At 40.1% G+C, this 19,656-nt stretch overlaps 1 protein-coding gene across 1 annotated transcript in view; it reads left to right on the forward strand.

Moving 5' to 3' along the window:
* The window catches only part of GHR (growth hormone receptor), a 287,963-nt gene that overhangs the window by 234,863 nt on the left and 33,444 nt on the right, over window positions 1-19,656 (forward strand). Inside the window, exon 4 of the mRNA XM_049768241.1 lies at window positions 11,471-11,600. Coding sequence (XP_049624198.1) covers window positions 11,471-11,600 — 130 coding nt within the window. The remainder of the gene's footprint in view (window positions 1-11,470; window positions 11,601-19,656) is intronic.

Below are 19,656 nucleotides of genomic sequence, written 5' to 3' on the forward strand. Positions count from 1 at the left end.
TACTTATGTTGGAAGTACAGGTTTTCCCATTGTCTTTTGGGTTTTTCTTGTGGTGTGAGGGTTCCCAGGCACCTTTCCATCATACCCCCTGACCTTCTTGAGATTGGCAAAAAAAAATTGCGTCAGGGAGGTTTTAGAAGAGTTCTTGCATTGGGGATATTTTTGGAGCTAAGTCCGGTTTTCAAGTAACAGTCCACGTTAAGGGGAGTTGGTAGGGAGGGCCGCACAGCATGAGTTCTCAGGGGAGTTGGCTGCCTTTTCTTGCAAGGGACGAGGTGTGGGTTTGACTGGGTTTCCCTTCGCTTGGTGCTGGGTACTGATTCGTTGGGGTAGAAGATCAGTCTTGATGCCTAATGGATTAAGGACTGAGGGTGAAGAGTTTTAATATGGTGGGAGATCTGAATGGGATTGAGGGGTGAAGGGATAGTTGGATTTCCAAAAGGGGGAAAGGGGAAAGTATATGGAAGGGGTAGGAAGGAAGAAAAGAGAAAATACATTAGAAAGAAAGGGAGAAGAGAAAAGAAAAGAAAAGTAAAGTAAAAAAGAAAGTAGTGAGAAGAGAAGAGAAAATAGCAAGGGAATGCTAGTTTGCTTGAATGTGTTTGATGAGTAGGGCCTGTAGTTTAAGTCTGTAGGTCACGGTTGCTGCTTCAGTGGTCTGACTGGTCACATGCTTCAGTTCCTAAAAGAAGATATACCTAGAGATAAAGTGTATGTTAAAGAGTTTTCTTGGGACCATCTCGTATTGCAAGCTGGGTATGGTATCTCGTGTGACTGAGCCCCAGGCTGCCATCTTACTTTGTCCACCCTTTGTATCTAAGAACGCCTGTGGACAGAAAAGCTTAGAGATTCTTTTAAATATAGGAAGATAAAGGCATTAAAACATAGTGCTATGGGATGTTTCCATTGGAGTCAGTGATTTCCCGTGGTATTCTTTACCTGTTATCTTGTATACAATCTCTAAGGGATTATTATATGCCTCTGTTTTAGAAGACTGATTACATACCTGTTCTCTCTATGCTGCTGTTTCTGGTGTTGCTGGTTTCTTTGTGGTATAATGTGTAATCAAGAGTTTTTGTTGTTCCTTTTTCTGTATTTTGGGCACTGCTCCCGAGTATATGTTGACTATTACAGTGTTCTGCACTGTTAAACCCTATTTGATTGTTGAATATTAGTTGTGTATAAGATGTATGTTCTAGAGGTGCTTCAGAATAGTGCTATCATTCTATGTTTATCTTTTATCTTCTGACTTACTTCATTTAACATAACATGTTCTAGGTCCATCCACGTTGTGGCAAAGTCTGTGATTGTATCATTTCTGACTGCCATGTAGTATTCCATTGTGTATAGATACCACATCTTAATGATCCATTCATCTGTTGTTGGACATCGAGGTTGGTTCCAAGACTTGGCTATTATACTGAGTGCTGCAATAAATAGTGGAGCGCACACGTATTTTGGCATGAATGTCCTTCCGACTTGGGGGTATATACCTAGGAGAGCAATTGCTGGGTCAAATGGCAGCTCAATTCTGAGTTATTTGAGCACTCTCCAGACTGTTCTCCATAGGTGTAGGACTAGTGGGCATTCCCACCACCAGTGGATGAGAGTGCCTTTCATACTGCATCCCCACCAACAGAGATTGTTCCCATTATTTTTAATGTGAGCCATCCTCACTGGTGTAAGGTGATATCTCATTGTTGTCTTGATTTGGATCTCCCTGACGATGAGTGAAGGTGATCATGTTTTCATGTGTTTGTTGGCCATCCTTCTGTCTTCCTCAGAGAAGTGCCTATTCATTTCATCTCCCCATTTTTATGGCTTTATTTGGTTTTGGGGGGCTCAGCTTTCTGAGTGTTTGTATGTTCTAGATATCAGCCCTTTATCTAATATGTCTAGTGAAAAGTTTTTTTCCCAATCTGTTAATTGTCTTCTTGTGTTAAGTAAGGTTTCTTTCGCCATGCAGAAGCTTTTTAGTTTGATGTAGTTCCATTTGTTTATGTTTGATGCTAAAGTTCTTGCCATTGGTGCTCCATCCTCGAAGACCTTTTTGATATATAGGTCTTCGAGTGTTCTGCCTATTTTCTTCTCGATAAACTTTATAGATTCGGTCTGATTTTAAGGTCTTTGATCCATTTTGAGTTGACTTTTGTATAAGGAGTGAGGTATGGGTCAATTTTCACTTTCGTACATGTGGTTTTCCAGTTGTATTAACACCATTTGTTGAATAGACTTTCTTTGTTCCATTTCAAGTTCTTGCCTCTTTTATCAAATATTAGTTGGCTGTATATCTGGGGGTTTATGTCTGGGAATTCTGTTCTGACCCACTGGCATGAGGCCCTGCCTCTGTTCCAGTACCATGCTGCTTTGGTTACTATGGCTTTATAGTATAGTTTAAAGTTAGGTAAGGAGATGCCACCCAGCTTCTTGTTTTTCAGTATGTGTTTGGCAATCCTGGGTCTTTTGTGGTTTCAGATGAATTTTGTGATTGTTTGTTCTAATTCTTTAAATAATGCTGTCTGAATTTGAATAGGAATTGCATTAAATCTATATAGTAGTTTGGGTAGGATAGTCATTTTGACTATGTTAATTCTACCTATCCATGATCATGGGATGTTTTTCCATTTCTTTAGATCCTCTTAAATTTCTTTCTGAAGTGTTTTGAAGTTTCCCTGGTGTAGGTCTTTCACTTCCCTTGTAAGGTTGATTCCTAGGTACCTGATATATTTTGATACTATTTTAAATGGAATTGTATTTTTAATCTCTCTCTCCTTGACTTCGTTGTTTGTATATAGAAACTCTACTGTCTTTTGTGTATTGACTTTGTATCCAGCCACTTTGCTGTATTGGTTGTTTCTAGGAGTTTTACTGTGGACTCTTTAGAGTTTTCGATGTATATCATCATATCGTATGCAAATAGAGATAGTTTGAGTTCCTCTTTCCCAATTTGTATTCCTTTGATTCCCCTCTCTTGTCTGATTGCTATTGCTAGGACTTCTAGGGTTATATTGAATAAGAGTGGAGAAAGTGGACAGCCTTGCCTAGTTCCTGACCTTAGTGGGAATGCTTCTAGTTTCTCACCATTAAGTATAATGTTGACTGTAGGCTTTTCATAGATAGCTGTAACTATCTTGAGGAAGGTTCCTTCTAACCCTATTTTGCTGAGTGTCTTTAACATGAAAGGGTATTGGATTTTGTCAAATGCCTTCTCTGCATCGATTGATATGATCATGTGGTTTTTTCCTTTCTTGTTGTTGATGTGATGTATAATGTTGATTGATTTGCATATGTTGAAACAACCTTGCATTCCTGGTATAAAACCCACTTGCTCATGATGTATGATCTTTTTGATGAAGTGCTGGATTCGGTTTGCTAAGACTTTGTTGAGTATCTTTGTATCTATGTTCATTATTGAGATTGGTCTGTAGTTTTCTTTCTTGGTGGTATCTTTGCCATCTTTGGGAATGAGTGTGAAATTAGCCTCATAAAAGAAGTTGGGGAGGATTCCTGTTTTTTCTATGGTTTGGAAGAGCCTATGGAAAAGTGGTAGTAAGTCTTCTCAGAATGTTTGATAGAATTCACCTGTAAATCCATCTGGGCCTGGACTTTTGTTCTTAGGGAGTTTTTTAAATTATATCTTCAATTTCCTCTGAGGTGATTGGTCTGTTTAGGCTTTCTAGTTCTTCCTTTTCCAGTCTTGGAAGATGGCATTTTCCAAGAATCGGTCGATTTCTACTGGGTTCTCTAGCCTAGCTGAGTATAGTTGTTCATAATATGATCTCATGATATGTTGTATTTCTTGGGGTTCTGTTGTAATCTCTCCCCTATCATTTCTGGTCCTACTGATTTGGGTGTTTTTCCTCTTTTTTTTTGGTGAGTTTTGTTAGTGGTTTGTCTATCTTGTTTATTTTTTTCGAAAAACTAACTCCTGGTCTCATTGATTTTTTGCATTGTTTTCTTAGTTTCTATGTTGTTTATTTCTGCTCTGGTTTTTATTATTTCTTGCCTTCTGGTTGTGGTTGGATTTCTCTGCTTCTGTTGTTCCAATTCCTTGAGGTGATCCTTTAAACTGTTGATTTTGTCATTTTCCTGTTTCTTGACATAGGCCTGTATTGCTATAAGTTTCCCCCTAATTACTGCTTTTGCTGTGTCCCACAAATTTTGACATGTTGTCTCTTCATTATCATTTGTCTCAAGGAATCTTTTTATTTCTTCCTTGAGTTGTTCTTTGATCCAACTGTTGTTGAGCAGCATGTTGTTTAATCTCCAGGTATTAGTTTTTCTTTATTGCTTCTTCTTGAAGTCAATTTTGACCTCTGTTGAATAGTGGTATGATAGGATACTTCTAATGATCCTTACATTTGTGGTCTTATATAGGTTGGCTTTGTATCCTAAGACATGCTCTATTCTGGAGAAGGTTCCATGTGGGCTTGAGAAGAATGCGTATTCTGCTTTCTGGGGATAGAGATTCCTATATAAGTCTATTAGCCCTAGATCTTCTAATTTTTTTATTTAGAGCTCTTATTTCTTTGCTATTTTTCTGTTTGGTGGATCTGTCCAGTGGTGATTGTGGAGTATTGAGGTCCCCTACTATTATCACATTTCCCTTCATCTGTTTCTCCAGGTTTGCAAGCAGATGCCTCACATATTTTGCTGGCTCTACATTAGGTGCATAGATATTGACCAGAGTTAGTACTTCTTGATCTAATGTTGCCCTGATTAGTAAATAGTGACCCTCTTTGTCTCTGATCACTTTCTTGAGGTTGAATGCAATTTGTTCTGATATAAAAATGGCTGTCCCTCCTCTTTTTTGTTTTTCATTGGCCTGAATAATTACTTTGCATCCTTTTATTCTAAGCCTGTGCTTATTCTGTAGTTGTAGGTGTGTTTCTTGCAGACAGCAGAAGTCCAGTTTATTTTTCCTAATCCAGTTCTTTACTATGTGTCTTTTAATTGGAGAGTTTAGTCCGTTGACATTTAGGGAGATTATTGACAGAGATGAATGTTGTACAGTTGTGCTGTGTAGGGTGGTTGTTTTTATAATTGGGGGTTTGGATTGTGTAATTCCTCTGTGAGTAGGTCGTTTAGGACTGGCTTTATTTGTACAAATAATTCAAGTTCGTTCTTGTTTGAGAATGTTTTTAGTCTGCCCTCCCATATGAATGATAGTTTTGCTGGGTATTGGACCCTGGGTTGGAAATTTCTTTCATTCAGTTGTTTAAATATATCATTCCACTGTCTTCTTGCTTGAATTATTTTAAATGGGAGATCTGGTTTGATTCTTATGTCCCTTCCTTTGTACTTTAGGTTTTTTTTCTCCATTATTGCTTTAAGGAGTTCACCTTTTTCTTTGTTTTTTTTTTTTTGCCATTTGGATTACTATATGTCTTGGTGTTGGTTTATTAGGGTCTATTTTATTAGGGACTCTTCACTTCCTGGATTAGCATTGAAGTTTCTTTCCAGAGGGTGGGAAAGTTCTCTGCTATTATTTCCCTGACTACTTGTTCTTCCCCTTTCCCTACTTCCTCCCCTTCCAGTATACCCACAATTCTTAGGTTGTTTCTTTTGTCCTTGTTCATTAGATACTGGACTTCTCCTTCCAGTGCTTTGCCTTTTACTTCTTTGTTAGTTTCTTGTTCATTTTTTGTTTGTAGTTTTCCTTCGAGTTCTTCCATGTGCTACTCCAACTCTCTGTTTCTGCTTGTAAGGCTTGTTACTTTGTCTTTTAATTCCTTCAATTCTTTTTGTATAGAATCTCTCATGTTCTTTAACATTTCTTCTTTAATTTGGCTGATTTGTTCATCTATAGATTTCATATACTCTTTAGATAGAGTTTCTTTCATTTCTTTTATCAATTCTTGCATTTCCTTCCTCATGGCTGCTTTTAGGTCTCCTTCCCATGGATCTGTGCGTTTTGGTGGACTTGGAAACTTGCTAGAGTTTGTCTCTTTATCTCCAGATGTTAGGGTTCTCCTTGATTTACCCATATTTCTTTGCATTTATTGGTGTGGTTTGGAGTGCTCTGCCTTCTAAATTCAGCCTGCTTTGGTCCCCTGTGGCGTGGGGATGTGTCCCCTCTCTGAGCTTGGTTCTACAGGGGGTTGTTGGGTGAGCTCACTGAAGTTTGGCTCCTCCTGTGCTTTTTATGTGGCCTGATCTGTTGCTTTTCCCTTTTGTTGTCAGCTAGTGCAGGTCCTTTCCTGACCACAATGGTTGAGGGCGCTGTTGAGCCTAACTTCTTCGTGCCCCCTCTGCTACCTGGAAGTCAGCCTTCCTTTGGGGTCTGGTCAATTTCCTTCTCCTTATTCCTGTCAGCCGGTGCAGTTCCGCTCCTGGCCACAATGGTTGTGGGCGCTGTTGAGCCTAGCTCTCCATCCTCCCTCCTGTAATTGGGAGTCAATGGAGCTCCGCCCCCTCCGAGCTTCAGCAGAAGAAATTCCCACAGCCAAACCCCACCCAGTAGCTGCCCTCAGCCCTTGGGGAGTCCCAGGTCCACTCCAGGGCTCAGGGGGGTAGGCTGCTCTAGGTTACCCAAAGGTCCAGGTGGCAGGCCTAAGCTCACCCAGTCTATTGGTCCCAGCCTGTCCCAGCAGTGCAAAATGGGTCTGGTGCAGGTGTCTCTGACCAGCTACGAGCCAGGGTCGGGTGGGGTGATCTCTGGGGACAGGAGAGTGAGGCGCAGGCAAGGGGGTCTCTGTGCACCCCCGTGGAGCGGCCCCAGGGAAATGCACTCATCCTGGGTACCAGTGTGTGGGATGGCAGACGTGGTGGTCTCTGCACGCCCAGGTGGAGCGGCCTCAGGGACCTGCACTCACTCTGGGGACAGGTGCGAAGGCTGTTGAAGTTTTTATTTTTAAAAAAAGAAAGAAAAGCTTGTTTAATGAGAAAAAGAAGATAAGAAAACAAATAATGACTTTAGGAGAGAAGAACTGCCATCATTCTATGAATGGTCTGTGCAGAGCATCTTCCTCCAAGGCCAAGATCCACAGCTCCCCAATACTGTTAAAGAGTCACTTCAGCTGGCCCAGTCAAAGTGGAAAAATTACTCAAGGTCCTTGACAAAGATGATGTGGTAAACCCCAGAGTGTCTCCCCAGCTTCTTATGGCACTGATCCTTGTCATTGGAGGAGTGGATGTAATATCATGACATTGACTTTTAACATTGTAAGTTTAGAAAGACTCTTTTCAAGCTCATTATAAAACATTTTCAGTAAGAATACTAGTTTCATGTATTATTAATTCCCACTATCAAGGTTCCATCCACCAGAAATTAAGATAGGATTAGCATGTACTTAAAATATCTCTTTGCACTCCCAGAATTTCTCAAGAAACATTTTTGAGCTCTTCTGAAGTAATAATTAATTGGGAACATTCTCCCCACCCTAAGCATATAGGAGTTTACATCAAATGTCATTCTCCGTAAGCAGCTCTTCTAAACTGAACAAGAATGTGGAAAGGCAACTTTTCAGTGTATATATTGAACGTCTGTTTCTCTACTCAAGCTTCTCAACATGGCTATTCATCCCACAGTATTCCTGGAAAACTGTTTTAAAGTTTTGATACCCAGACATATGTCGCAGATGGACTAAATCTCTGGGAGAAATCAAAAGCATCGACCATTTGAAGCTCCCCACTAAGCTAGATGTGTGACTACACATAGGACATGCTATTCATAGGACTTTCCAGGTATCTGATTTCTGAGTTGTATTATATCATTGTTTTCTTCTGGGAATTATTTTTGAGAAGCAAAGGGAATTATCCAACACACACTAAAAAGACCAAATTTGCTTCAAACAGAATGTAGGTCTGACCACTCTCCACTACTGAGATGCCTGTGTTCTCTCTTAATCACAAATATTTTGTTCTTTGCCTTCATTTACCTAATAAACTGTGTCACTTCAAAAAGTAAAAAAAAAAAATCAGAAGAGTGTAGGCTTGTATGCCAGACCTGGGTTTTAATCCCAGCTCTTGCTACATGTACTAAGATAAACCTCTGGAATTGTTGCAAGTATTAAAGTATACAAAAAGAAATTAGAAACAAAGTTCAGATATGTTGTAAAGATTTTTGTGTGTCAGTGTCTCAATTAACATTTCTTCAGAATGTGGGAGTACTTGAGTAGGAACATTTATTTCTCAAAGAAAGAGTAACTTAGGTTCAAAGGTTCACTCAAGGTTTGGAGAGATAGTACATCAGATATGGCATTTACCTTGCATGTAGTCTACGTGCGTTTGATCACCCAGTACTACTAGGTATAATCCCTGATCATAAAGCAAGGAATAAGCCCTGAGCACCACCAGGTATGGCCCAAAAATCAAAATTATTTTTTCCCAAAATCAAATTTTTAAAAAAGTGAACTCTTGTTAATGACAACATTCTTTTCAAAGGTATTATACATGCATTCGTCTGTAGTTTTAGGTTACAAGTTCTTTATATTCTTTAGTTTTATTCTCCAAAGATTTGCAGACATAATCTGGGAGTTGTTCATTTTAAGGTTAGAGCAGCATTTCTTGAGGGGGGGGCCCGTTCATAACACGTGACGCTCAGAGGTTACTCCTTGCTCTACACTCAGAAATCGCCTCTGGTAGGCTTGGGGACTATACGGGATGCCAGGAATCGAACCACAGTCGGTCCTGGGTAGGCCACATGCAAGGCAAATGTCCTACTGCTGTGCTGTCTCTCTGGCTGCTAGAGCAGTATTTCTATACTTGAAATCATGAGCGGGACCAGGAATGTTGACTGTCTTTAGCCTCACTAGTAATTGTTGAAGAAAGAAGTAACTGAGAAAAAGCTAAGACCAAAAGATATACCCCAGTTCTTGCCTCAAAAAAGAAGGTACCCATTTTCCCACACTGTTTGCTAAGAAAAATGTGTTACGTCATTCTTGAACATTGCTTTCATGTTCTGATACATTAAATTCATTTATTCTGTCTGTATCAGTAGATAAAATGGTGAATATCCAAACTAACGCATCCACTGGGTTCTTAATGCATTCACTGGGTTCTCTTCTTCAGATTCTCTCTCTGGAGCTTAAATCCAAGTACATGAAGTTTCATCTGAAGGCTAATTTGGGAAGTATCAGCTGCTTTGCCCACCTATGTGGTTGTTGGATAGATTCATTTCTTCAAGAGTTATTGTATTGAGGGGCTCATCTCCATGCTGATCTTTAGCTTACTACCTCAACTTTCTGTCACATAATTTCTACCTTGAAAACAGCTTACTTCATCCATAAAAGCAAGAGGAATAAAAAGATAGAAATCACAAATTTAAATAGCCTAGTCATGGATATATTTTCTTAAAGATGCCATACTCCTTTGAAGAGCTATTAAAGAGAAGAAAATATATCAGGTTGAATAATAGGATTCAAAAATTATTTGTAGCTATCTAAGATTTAATCTTCTACAGGAAGGAAAGAAGGAAGGAAGGAAGGAAGGAAGGAAGGAAGGAAGGAAGGAAGGAAGGAAGGAAGGAAGGAAGGAAGGAAGGAAGGAAGGAAGGAAGGAAGGAAGGAAGGAAGGAAGGAAGACAATGGAAATAATAGATATGTAGCACTGTGCTTGGATCTGGGTTCTTGTTAGCCACACACTTCATCACATTAGCGCCACAGCCATGAATTTTCTGTTTCTTATTTAGTATTTGAAGACAATATGAAGCATTATATACATCTGGAGTTTAAAAAGAAACAAAATAAACAAGATTTCTAAATTGAAGCAAGCAAAATGTGTTTCAAATTAATTATTTGTTCAAAATTATTCCCCCCCCGCACCAGCTAGCAAAGTATTTTTCTTTCTGTTTCAAGTGTTTGAGCTGATCTTATGTTTTGATTTGTGTGTGGGTTGTGTATATGTGTGTGTGAGTTTTAAGCTATACCCAGTTGTGCTCAAGACTTACTTCTGACTCTTTGCTCAGGATCACTATTAGCAAGGTTCACGACACCACCATATGCAATGCCAGGGATAGAATTCAGGTTGGCCGCATGCAAGACAGGGACCCTGCTTGTACTATCTCTGTAGCTCCTGGTCTTACTGTGCCTGCTATCTTGTCACAGACTTATCACATAGGAAAATAGGACTCTATGGCATTTGCCTGTATTCTCTAGTCATTTTAATCCAAAAATACAGTAACATTTTGATTCTACAAATAATATTTTGGTTTTACACATAATTATGATGTGTGTCTCTTAGTTATAAGAGTGAAGTTGTCAAATACTTGAATTTTATCTGCTTTACCAAATCTCTTGAGGAAACTGAGGCCTAGTTGACTTGAGAAAATGAAAGCTAAGTGTCAGAGCCAGGACTAGAGCACTAATCTCTCCATGTATGATCAAGTAGTATTTCCTCTTCTGACCTTCTGTGAAAAAGATCAGTGAGAATGTGAATCTCTCTGTTCAGACCTAAAGACATAAAATCCATTTTAATTTAACATATTTTATCAAGCTCTAATCTTCTTGAAGAACATAAATATAATTTAATCAGTGCTTCAGCTAATAGAAAAAATATAATTTTTACAGATATTCTAAGCCATGCTCAAGGTTAAAAACAACTGTGCTTGTTGTATAACAAATGTTTGCCTAACAAAACATGCCTCCTTCTGTCATACTCATATCTAGCAGATCATATACTTCAGTGCTGCCAAGATGGGGGCCTACATCAGGTTAGTCATAGTCAAAATTTCTTTAGTGACCTTACTGATTGAATCTTCAGAAAACTGAAAACATAAGTGATGTTATGTTAAGAATCTTAAAAAAAAAAAAAAGACAAAAGGCTGGGCCGGAAAGATTGGTCAAAAGGCTTCAGCATGTGTTCTGTATGCTAGAGCCCCAATTCAGTTCCTGGGATCACATGGTCCTCTGAGTACTGAACCAAGAGTAGATATGAGAACCATCAGATGTGTCCCAAAAAACAAAAGGTGATCAAGACAGAGAAGGATACTATGGTGGTCCATACATGCTGAATCCCCCCTACCTGATGCCCACCATCTATGGGTTTTGCTGTGACATGTGTCTAGTCAGACAAGGACCCTCAGATCATGCATAAGCACAGCCTAGCTGATGAGCATTGATGCTTCAGCATTCACCCAGAGGGCAATGGGAGTTGATGCATGAGAACCCCAGCCTCTCATCCTTCTCTTGGACATCACTAAGGCTCACACTACACAACTACTTGTAATTCTTGAGCCACCATCAGCATGATGATAATCAGGTGAATAATAGACCCTTAGAAAATGACCATAGGAAATAGAAGAGAAGGAAAACAAAGTGGCCTATACTATAATATTCTTTTTAAATAAGCCCTAAGAAATAACGTTTGCGATGAAGACACTGGAATTATCAGAAAATGCAAGAATTTTGAAGCTATGAACTAAAAAAAGAGCTTGTTAAACAAGAAATGTTTCTTACTTGCCACTTTCATTATGTTCCACTGGGATGACAAATTACCTCTTAATTTCATACATTATATTTTCATTCTGCAGATTCTTCTGGTAAACCTAAGTTCACCAAGTGCCGTTCACCAGAACTAGAGACATTTTCATGCCACTGGACAGATGGGGTTCATCAGAGTGTACAGAGCCCTGGACCCATACAGCTGTTCTATAATAGAAGGTACAGCCCCTGTGCTTTCTGATTTTTTCTCTTCATGAATTTTCTGGTTACCATATAACGCTTGTATGCAGTTCTGAGAATAGAAATGTTTTCTTTTGATAACTTGTTTATTAAAAATGTTTATATGTTTTTTGTTTGTTTATTGAAAAAATTGATACCTGACTATGTGTTTGGTACTATTGAAGCATTGGAGATACAACATAGATTACAAAAATATTCAAAAGTGGGCTCCCTGTGTGTGACACCAGGCGGGGAAAATCCGCGAAAGTACACCGGCCCAGTGGGGCTCAGCTGTGAAAGACTGTGAGTGTGACCTGTCTATGTCTGTCTACTGTCCTCTTGCGTGAAACTCTTGTGAGTGGGGCAAAAAGAGCCTCCAGAAACCTCGCTCGCCCAGACGCCATTTTCAGGGAGGGACTTCAGAGCATAAAAACCGGCTATCCTTTGCAAAAGCTGGCTCCCTGTGTGTGACACCAGGCGGGGAAAATCCGCGAAAGTACACCGGCCCAGTGGGGCTCAGCTGTGAAAGACTGTGAGTGTGACCTGTCTATGTCTGTCTACTGTCCTCTTGCGTGAAACTCTTGTGAGTGGGGCAAAAAGAGCCTCCAGAAACCTCGCTCGCCCAGACGCCATTTTCAGGGAGGGACTTCAGAGCATAAAAACCGGCTATCCTTTGCAAAAGCTGGCTCCCTGTGTGTGACACCAGGCGGGGAAAATCCGCGAAAGTACACCGGCCCAGTGGGGCTCAGCTGTGAAAGACTGTGAGTGTGACCTGTCTATGTCTGTCTACTGTCCTCTTGCGTGAAACTCTTGTGAGTGGGGCAAAAAGAGCCTCCAGAAACCTCGCTCGCCCAGACGCCATTTTCAGGGAGGGACTTCAGAGCATAAAAACCGGCTATCCTTTGCAAAAGCTGGCTCCCTGTGTGTGACACCAGGCGGGGAAAATCCGCGAAAGTACACCGGCCCAGTGGGGCTCAGCTGTGAAAGACTGTGAGTGTGACCTGTCTATGTCTACTGTCCTCTTGCGTGAAACTCTTGTGAGTGGGGCAAAAAGAGCCTCCAGAAACCTCGCTCGCCCAGACGCCATTTTCAGGGAGGGATTTCAGAGCATATAAACCGGCTATCCTTTGCAAAAGCTGGCTCCCTGTGTGTGACACCAGGCGGGGAAAATCCGCGAAAGTACACCGGCCCAGTGGGGCTCAGCTATGAAAGACTGTGAGTGTGACCTGTCTATGTCTGTCTACTGTCCTCTTGCGTGAAACTCTTGTGAGTGGGGCAAGAAGAGCCTCCAGAAACCTCGCTCGCCCAGACGCCATTTTCAGGGAGGGACTTCAGAGCATAAAAACCGGCTATCCTTTGCAAAAGCTGGCTCCCTGTGTGTGACACCAGGCGGGGAAAATCCGCGAAAGTACACCGGCCCAGTGGGGCTCAGCTGTGAAAGACTGTGAGTGTGACCTGTCTATGTCTGTCTACTGTCCTCTTGCGTGAAACTCTTGCGAGTGGGGCAAAAAAAGGCTCAGAGGAGCACGGCCGCTCCGCTTCGCTACGCGGCCGTGCACTCTTTCTAAGGAAAGAACTCCATTGCAACAAGAAGGAAAAATCACACTAAGAACGGCGCTATATCACAGAAGCAAACATTTCTCTCTGGACTGTCTTCTCTGTTGCATGCTCGGGCCTAAGATTTGACCCAGTGTGAGGCTTCATCCACGGAGGACTCCCCTCCCTTAGAGGCAAGTCAGCCCATCCAGAAAGGGAGGAGCCAGAGGAGTGTGCTGCCTACATCATATAGACAATGAATACCACCACAACACGTAGAAAAACCCACAATACAAGTGTGACAATGGGGAAACAACGCAGGCCAGCATCAGACATAGAGAATGAAGATGACAATTCTGAGGACCAGATAATGACTGAACAACTAATCAACCTCTCAGATAAGGACTTTAGACTAGCAATATGGAAGGTGCTCAACAGACTCCAAGAAACCATGGATCGAGTTGAACAGAACACTAATAAGAACCAAGAAAATATGAAGGCAGAAATGACAAAACTCCAAACTGAAATAACATGTCAACTAACAGGACTGAAAAAGTCAGTAAACGAAGTGAATGACAAAATGGATAAGCTCTGGGACAGGGTATCAGAAGCTGAGAATAGACTTGGTGCTGTGGAAGATGAGATACATAACAATTCCATACAGCAGGAGAGATTGGACAAAAAACTTAAAGCAAATGAGCAGACAATGGAAAAATTAGTCAAAGAATGGGAACAGACGAAAATAGAAGTCTATGATAAGATCAACAGAAACAACTTAAGAATCATTGGAGTCCCAGAGACCCAGGAAGAAAATTTCCAGGAAGAATCAATGGTCAAGAACATCATTAAAGAGAAACTTCCAGAGCTAAAGAATATAGGTGATCAAATCCTGCATGCCCGAAGAGTACCAACCAAAAGAGACCCCAGAAAAACCACCCCAAGACACATCCTAGTCACAATGACAAATCCCACAGATAGAGACAGAATTCTGAAAACAGCAAGATCAAAAGGGGAAATCATGTTCAAGCAAGCTTCCCTGAGATTTACAGCAGACCTGTCACCAGAAACGCTCAATGCCAGAAAGCAGTGGTGGGATATTGTGACAAGACTGAATGAAATGAATGCTTCACCCAGAATACTATACCCAGCAAAACTCACTTTCCGGTTTGATGGAAGAATACATGGTTTCACAGACAAAAAACAGCTCAGAAACTTCACAGACACAAAACCAGTCTTAAGAGAAAAACTGAAAGACCTAATCTAAGACAAGACTACCCAAAAGACACACCAAATTTTGAAATAAAGATGGCGTTAAATCCCAGGACAATTCTTTCTCTCAACGTCAATGGACTAAATGCACCAGTTAAGAGACACAGAGTGGCTAAATGGATCAAAAAACTCAATCCAACCTTCTGCTGCCTACAAGAAACGCACCTGAATAGTCAGAACAAACATAGACTCAAAATAAAAGGCTGGAGAAAAGTTATCCAAGCAAACAACACCCATAAAAAAGCTGGAGTGGCCATACTAATATCAGATAATGCAAACTTTATACTCAGGAAGTTTGTAAGGGACAAAGACGGACATTTTATATTAATCAAGGGGTACGTAGAGCAGGAAGAATTCACTCTCCTAAACATATATGCACCGAATGAGGGGCCAGCAAAATATTTAATACAACTGTTGACAAATCTGAAAAATAATATCAACAACAACACAATAATTGTGGGGGACCTTAACACGGCTTTGTCAACACTGGACAGGTCAACCAGACTGAAACCCAACAAGAATATACTAGACCTGAGGAGAGAAATGGAAGAAAGAGGCCTAGTGGATATATATAGGACACTCCATCCCCAGAAACCTGGATACACATTCTTCTCCAATGTACATGGGACATTCTCCAGGATAGACTACATGCTGGCACATAAAACATACCTCCATAAGATCAAGAGGATAGAAATTTTGCAGACTACCTTCGCTGACCACAAGGCTCTGAAATTATTTGTGAACTCCAAAGGGACTCAGAAGAAACACTTTAACACCTGGAAGTTAAACAGCCTCATGCTCAATAACCAGTGGGTCCGAGATGAAATCAAGGAGGAAATCAAAAGGTTCCTGGAAACAAATGACAATAAAGACACAAACTCTCAGAACTTATGGGACACAGCAAAAGCGAGTACTGAGAGGAAAATTTATAGCTTTGCAAGCACACATCAGGAAGGAAGAAGGAGCTTACCTGAGTAGCTTAATGACACAGCTAATAGAACTAGAAAATGCTCAACAAAAGGACCCAAGAATAGGAAGACAGAAGGAAATAACAAAGTTGAGAGCAGAAATCAACGAAGTGGAAACTCAAAAAACAATCCGAAAGATCAACGAAAGCAGAAGTTGGTTCTTTGAAAAAATAAACAAGATTGATAGACCACTGGCAAACCTAACAAAGAAAGAGAGAGAGAGAAACTTGATAACTCGTATCAGGAATGAAAAAGGAGAGATCACTACTGATATGACAGAGATTCAAAGGGTAATCAGAAACTACTTTGAAAAACTCTACGCCACTAAAAATGAGAACCTGGAAGAAATGGATAAATTCTTGGACTCTTATAATCTTCCACGGTTGAAGGAAGAGGATGTAGCATATCTAAACACCCCCATCACCATTGATGAAATTAAAACAGTAATCAAATGTCTGCCGAAAAACAAAAGCCCAGGTCCAGATGGATTCACTAATGAATTCTATCAAACTTTCCAAGAGGAACTACTGCCAATCTTGGCAAGACTCTTTCATGAAATTGAACAAACAGAAACACTTCCAAATAGCTTTTATGAAGCCAACATCACCTTGATACCTAAACCAGACAGAGACGCTACCAAAAAAGAAAATTACAGACCAATATCACTGATGAATGCAGATGCAAAGATCCTCAACAAAATCCTGGCAAATAGGATTCAATGCCTCGTTAAGAAGATCATCCACTACGATCAAGTAGGTTTCATCCCAGGAATGCAAGGCTGGTTTAACATCCGTAAATCTATCAACATAATACACAACATCAATAACAAGAAAAATAAAAACCACATGATCATATCAATAGATGCAGAGAAAGCATTTGATAAGGTCCAACACCCATTCTTGATCAAAACTCTCAGCAAGATGGGAATGGAGGGAACCTTTCTCAATATAGTGAAGGCCATCTACCACAAGCCAGTGGCAAATATTATCCTCAATGGAGAAAAACTGAAAGCCTTCCCTCTAAATTCTGGCACAAGACAAGGCTGTCCTCTCTCGCCACTCCTATTCAACATAGCACTGGAAGTACTTGCTATAGCGATTAGGCAAGAAAAGGATATCAAGGGAATCCAGATAGGAAAGGAAGAAGTCAAGCTCTCACTGTTTGCAGATGACATGATACTCTACTTAGAAAACCCTAAAGACTCTATCAAAAAGCTTCTAGAAACAATAGACTCATATAGCAAGGTGGCAGGCTACAAAATTAACACACAAAAATCAATGGCCTTTCTATATACCAATAGTAATAAGGATGAAATGGACATTAAGAAAACAACCCCATTCACAATAGTACCACACAAACTCAAATATCTTGGAATCAACTTGACTAAATATGTGAAGGACCTATACAAAGAAAACTATAAAACTCTGCTCCAAGAAATAAGAGAGGACACACGGAAATGGAAACACATACCCTGCTCATGGATTGGCAGGATTAACATCATCAAAATGGCAATACTCCCCAAGGCATTATACAGATTTAATGCCATCCCTCTAAAGATACCCATGACATTCTTCAAAGAAGTGGATCAGACACTCTTGAAATTCATTTGGAACAATAAACACCCTCGAATAGCTAAAGCAATCATTGGGAAAAAGAATATGGGAGGAATTACTTTTCCCAACTTTAAACTGTACTACAAAGCAACAGTTATCAAAACAGCATGGTATTGGAATAAGGATAGGTCCTCAGATCAGTGGAATAGGCTTGAATACTCAGAAAATGTTCCCCAGACATACAACCATCTAATTTTTGATAAAGGAGCAGGAAATCCTAAATGGAGCAGGGAAAGCCTCTTCAACAAGTGGTGTTGGCACAATTGGATAGCCACTTGCAAAAAATTAAACTTAGACCCCCAGCTAACATCATGTACAAAGGTAAAATCCAAATGGATTAAAGACCTCGATATCAGCCCCAAAACCATAAGATATATAGAACAGCACATAGGCAAAACACTCCAGGACATTACAGGCATCTTCAAGGAGGAAACTGCACTCTCCAAGCAAGTGAAAGCAGAGATTAACAGATGGGAATATATTAAGCTGAGAAGCTTCTGCACCTCAAAGGAAATAGTGCCCAGGATACAAGAGCCACCCACTGAGTGGGAGAAACTATTCACCCAATACCCATCAGATAAGGGGCTAATCTCCAAAATATACAAGGCACTGACAGAACTTTACAAGAAAAAAACATCTAACCCCATCAAAAAATGGGGAGAAGAAATGAACAGACACTTTGACAAAGAAGAAATACGCATGGCCAAAAGACACATGAAAAAATGTTCCACATCACTAATCATCAGGGAGATGCAAATCAAAACAACGATGAGATACCACCTCACACCCCAGAGAATGGCACACATCACAAAGAATGAGAATAAACAGTGTTGGCGGGGATGTGGAGAGAAAGGAACTCTTATCCACTGCTGGTGGGAATGCTGTCTAGTTCAACCTTTATGGAAAGCGATATGGAGATTCCTCCAAAAACTGGAAATCGAGCTCCCATACGATCCAGCTATACCACTCCTAGGAATATACCCTAGGAACACAAAAATACAATACAAAAACCCCTTCCTTACACCTATATTCATTGCAGCTCTATTTACCATAGCAAGACTCTGGAAACAACCAAGATGCCCTTCAACAGACGAATGGCTAAAGAAACTGTGGTACATATACACAATGGAATATTATGCAGCTGTCAGGAGAGATGAAGTCATGAAATTTTCCTATACATGGATGTACATGGAATCTATTATGCTGAGTGAAATAAGTCAGAGAGAGAGAGAAAAACGCAGAATGGTCTCACTCATCTATGGGTTTTAAGAAAAATGAAAGACACCCTTGTAATAATAATTTTCAGACACAAAAGAGAAAAGAGCTGGAAGTTCCAGCTCACCTCAGGAAGCTCACCACAAAGAGTGATGAGTTTAGTTAGAGAAATAACTACATTTTGAACTGTCCTAGTATTGAGTATGTATGAGGGAAATGTAGAGCCTGTTTAGGGTACAGGCGGGGGTTGGGTGGGTAGGAGGGAGATTTGGGACTTGGGTGATGGGAATGTTGCACTGGTGATGGGTGGTGTTCCTTTTATGACTGAAACCCAAACACAATCATGTATGTAATCAAGGTGTTTAAATAAAAAAAAAATTATGCATTAAAAAAAAAATATTCAAAAGTCTAATGGGGCTTTTGAATCCCAGAGATTCATAGGAAGAAAGAGGCAATAAAAACATTTATAAAATGTTAGATGGTAAGATGGAATGTAAGGAAAAGTAACACCAGAAAGAAGATGAAAGGAATCGGCATTATATGTGAGTGAGTATATGTGTGTGCATGAATGTTTGAGGTATGTGTAAATGCATATGTGAGGGGGTTCCTAAATGTTCTTGAGTCCATGCAAGTGTGAGCATATTTAAACATGTGCTTGTATAAATGTGTTTGTGTGAGTATTCATGAGTGTGTGAGGGTGAGGTTGTATGAATAAGTGTGAAGTATGGAAGAGTATATGTAAGCATGCAATGTGTAAGTATGTGAAATTGGGTGCATGTTCATAAGTATGTTGTATTGAGAGAAGATGGAATGTGATTGCTAGTAATAAATAGCTGAATCTTTAGATATGCAAATGATTTTCCATTTTAGTACAATGTATTGATTAAATATTTTCATTAAATATGATTTGTATATATTTGAGTATATGTGTATATAGTATATATGAAATGACCCAACAATAAGTCCTGTTAATATCTGTTGCCATACTAGTTACAACTCTTTTGGAGGGAGATTTGGGTTTGGGAACAAACCTTTTAAAGTCCAAGGCTTACTCCTGCTCAAAGATCATTCCTGGCAGAGATCTGTGAACCATATTCAGTGCCACCATGATTGGCCAATCCAGGTTGGCCAGTGAAAAGCAAGCACCTTACCTGCTATACTATTTCTGGTCTCAAGTTACAACTTTTTATCATGAAAGAAAAGTTATAATATCAACTACTTTAACAATTTACAAACATACCATGTACCGTAAATACATGAGTATAAACCGAGTTTTTCCAGCACAAAATTTGTGCCAAAAACTCAAACTCGCTTATACTCGGGTCATACAGGTTATTTGATTTAGTGTGCTCACTGAATCAAATTCACGTAGTCTCCAGTCATTTTCTGTCTTCCTGCTGAGGGACTGGTGCTTCGGCTCAGTCCACAAGTTGCAGCTAAGCTGAAGAGGTAGGC

Source organism: Suncus etruscus, chromosome 2 (assembly GCF_024139225.1).
Source record: "Suncus etruscus isolate mSunEtr1 chromosome 2, mSunEtr1.pri.cur, whole genome shotgun sequence".
In the NCBI taxonomy this organism is placed as follows: domain Eukaryota; kingdom Metazoa; phylum Chordata; class Mammalia; order Eulipotyphla; family Soricidae; genus Suncus; species Suncus etruscus.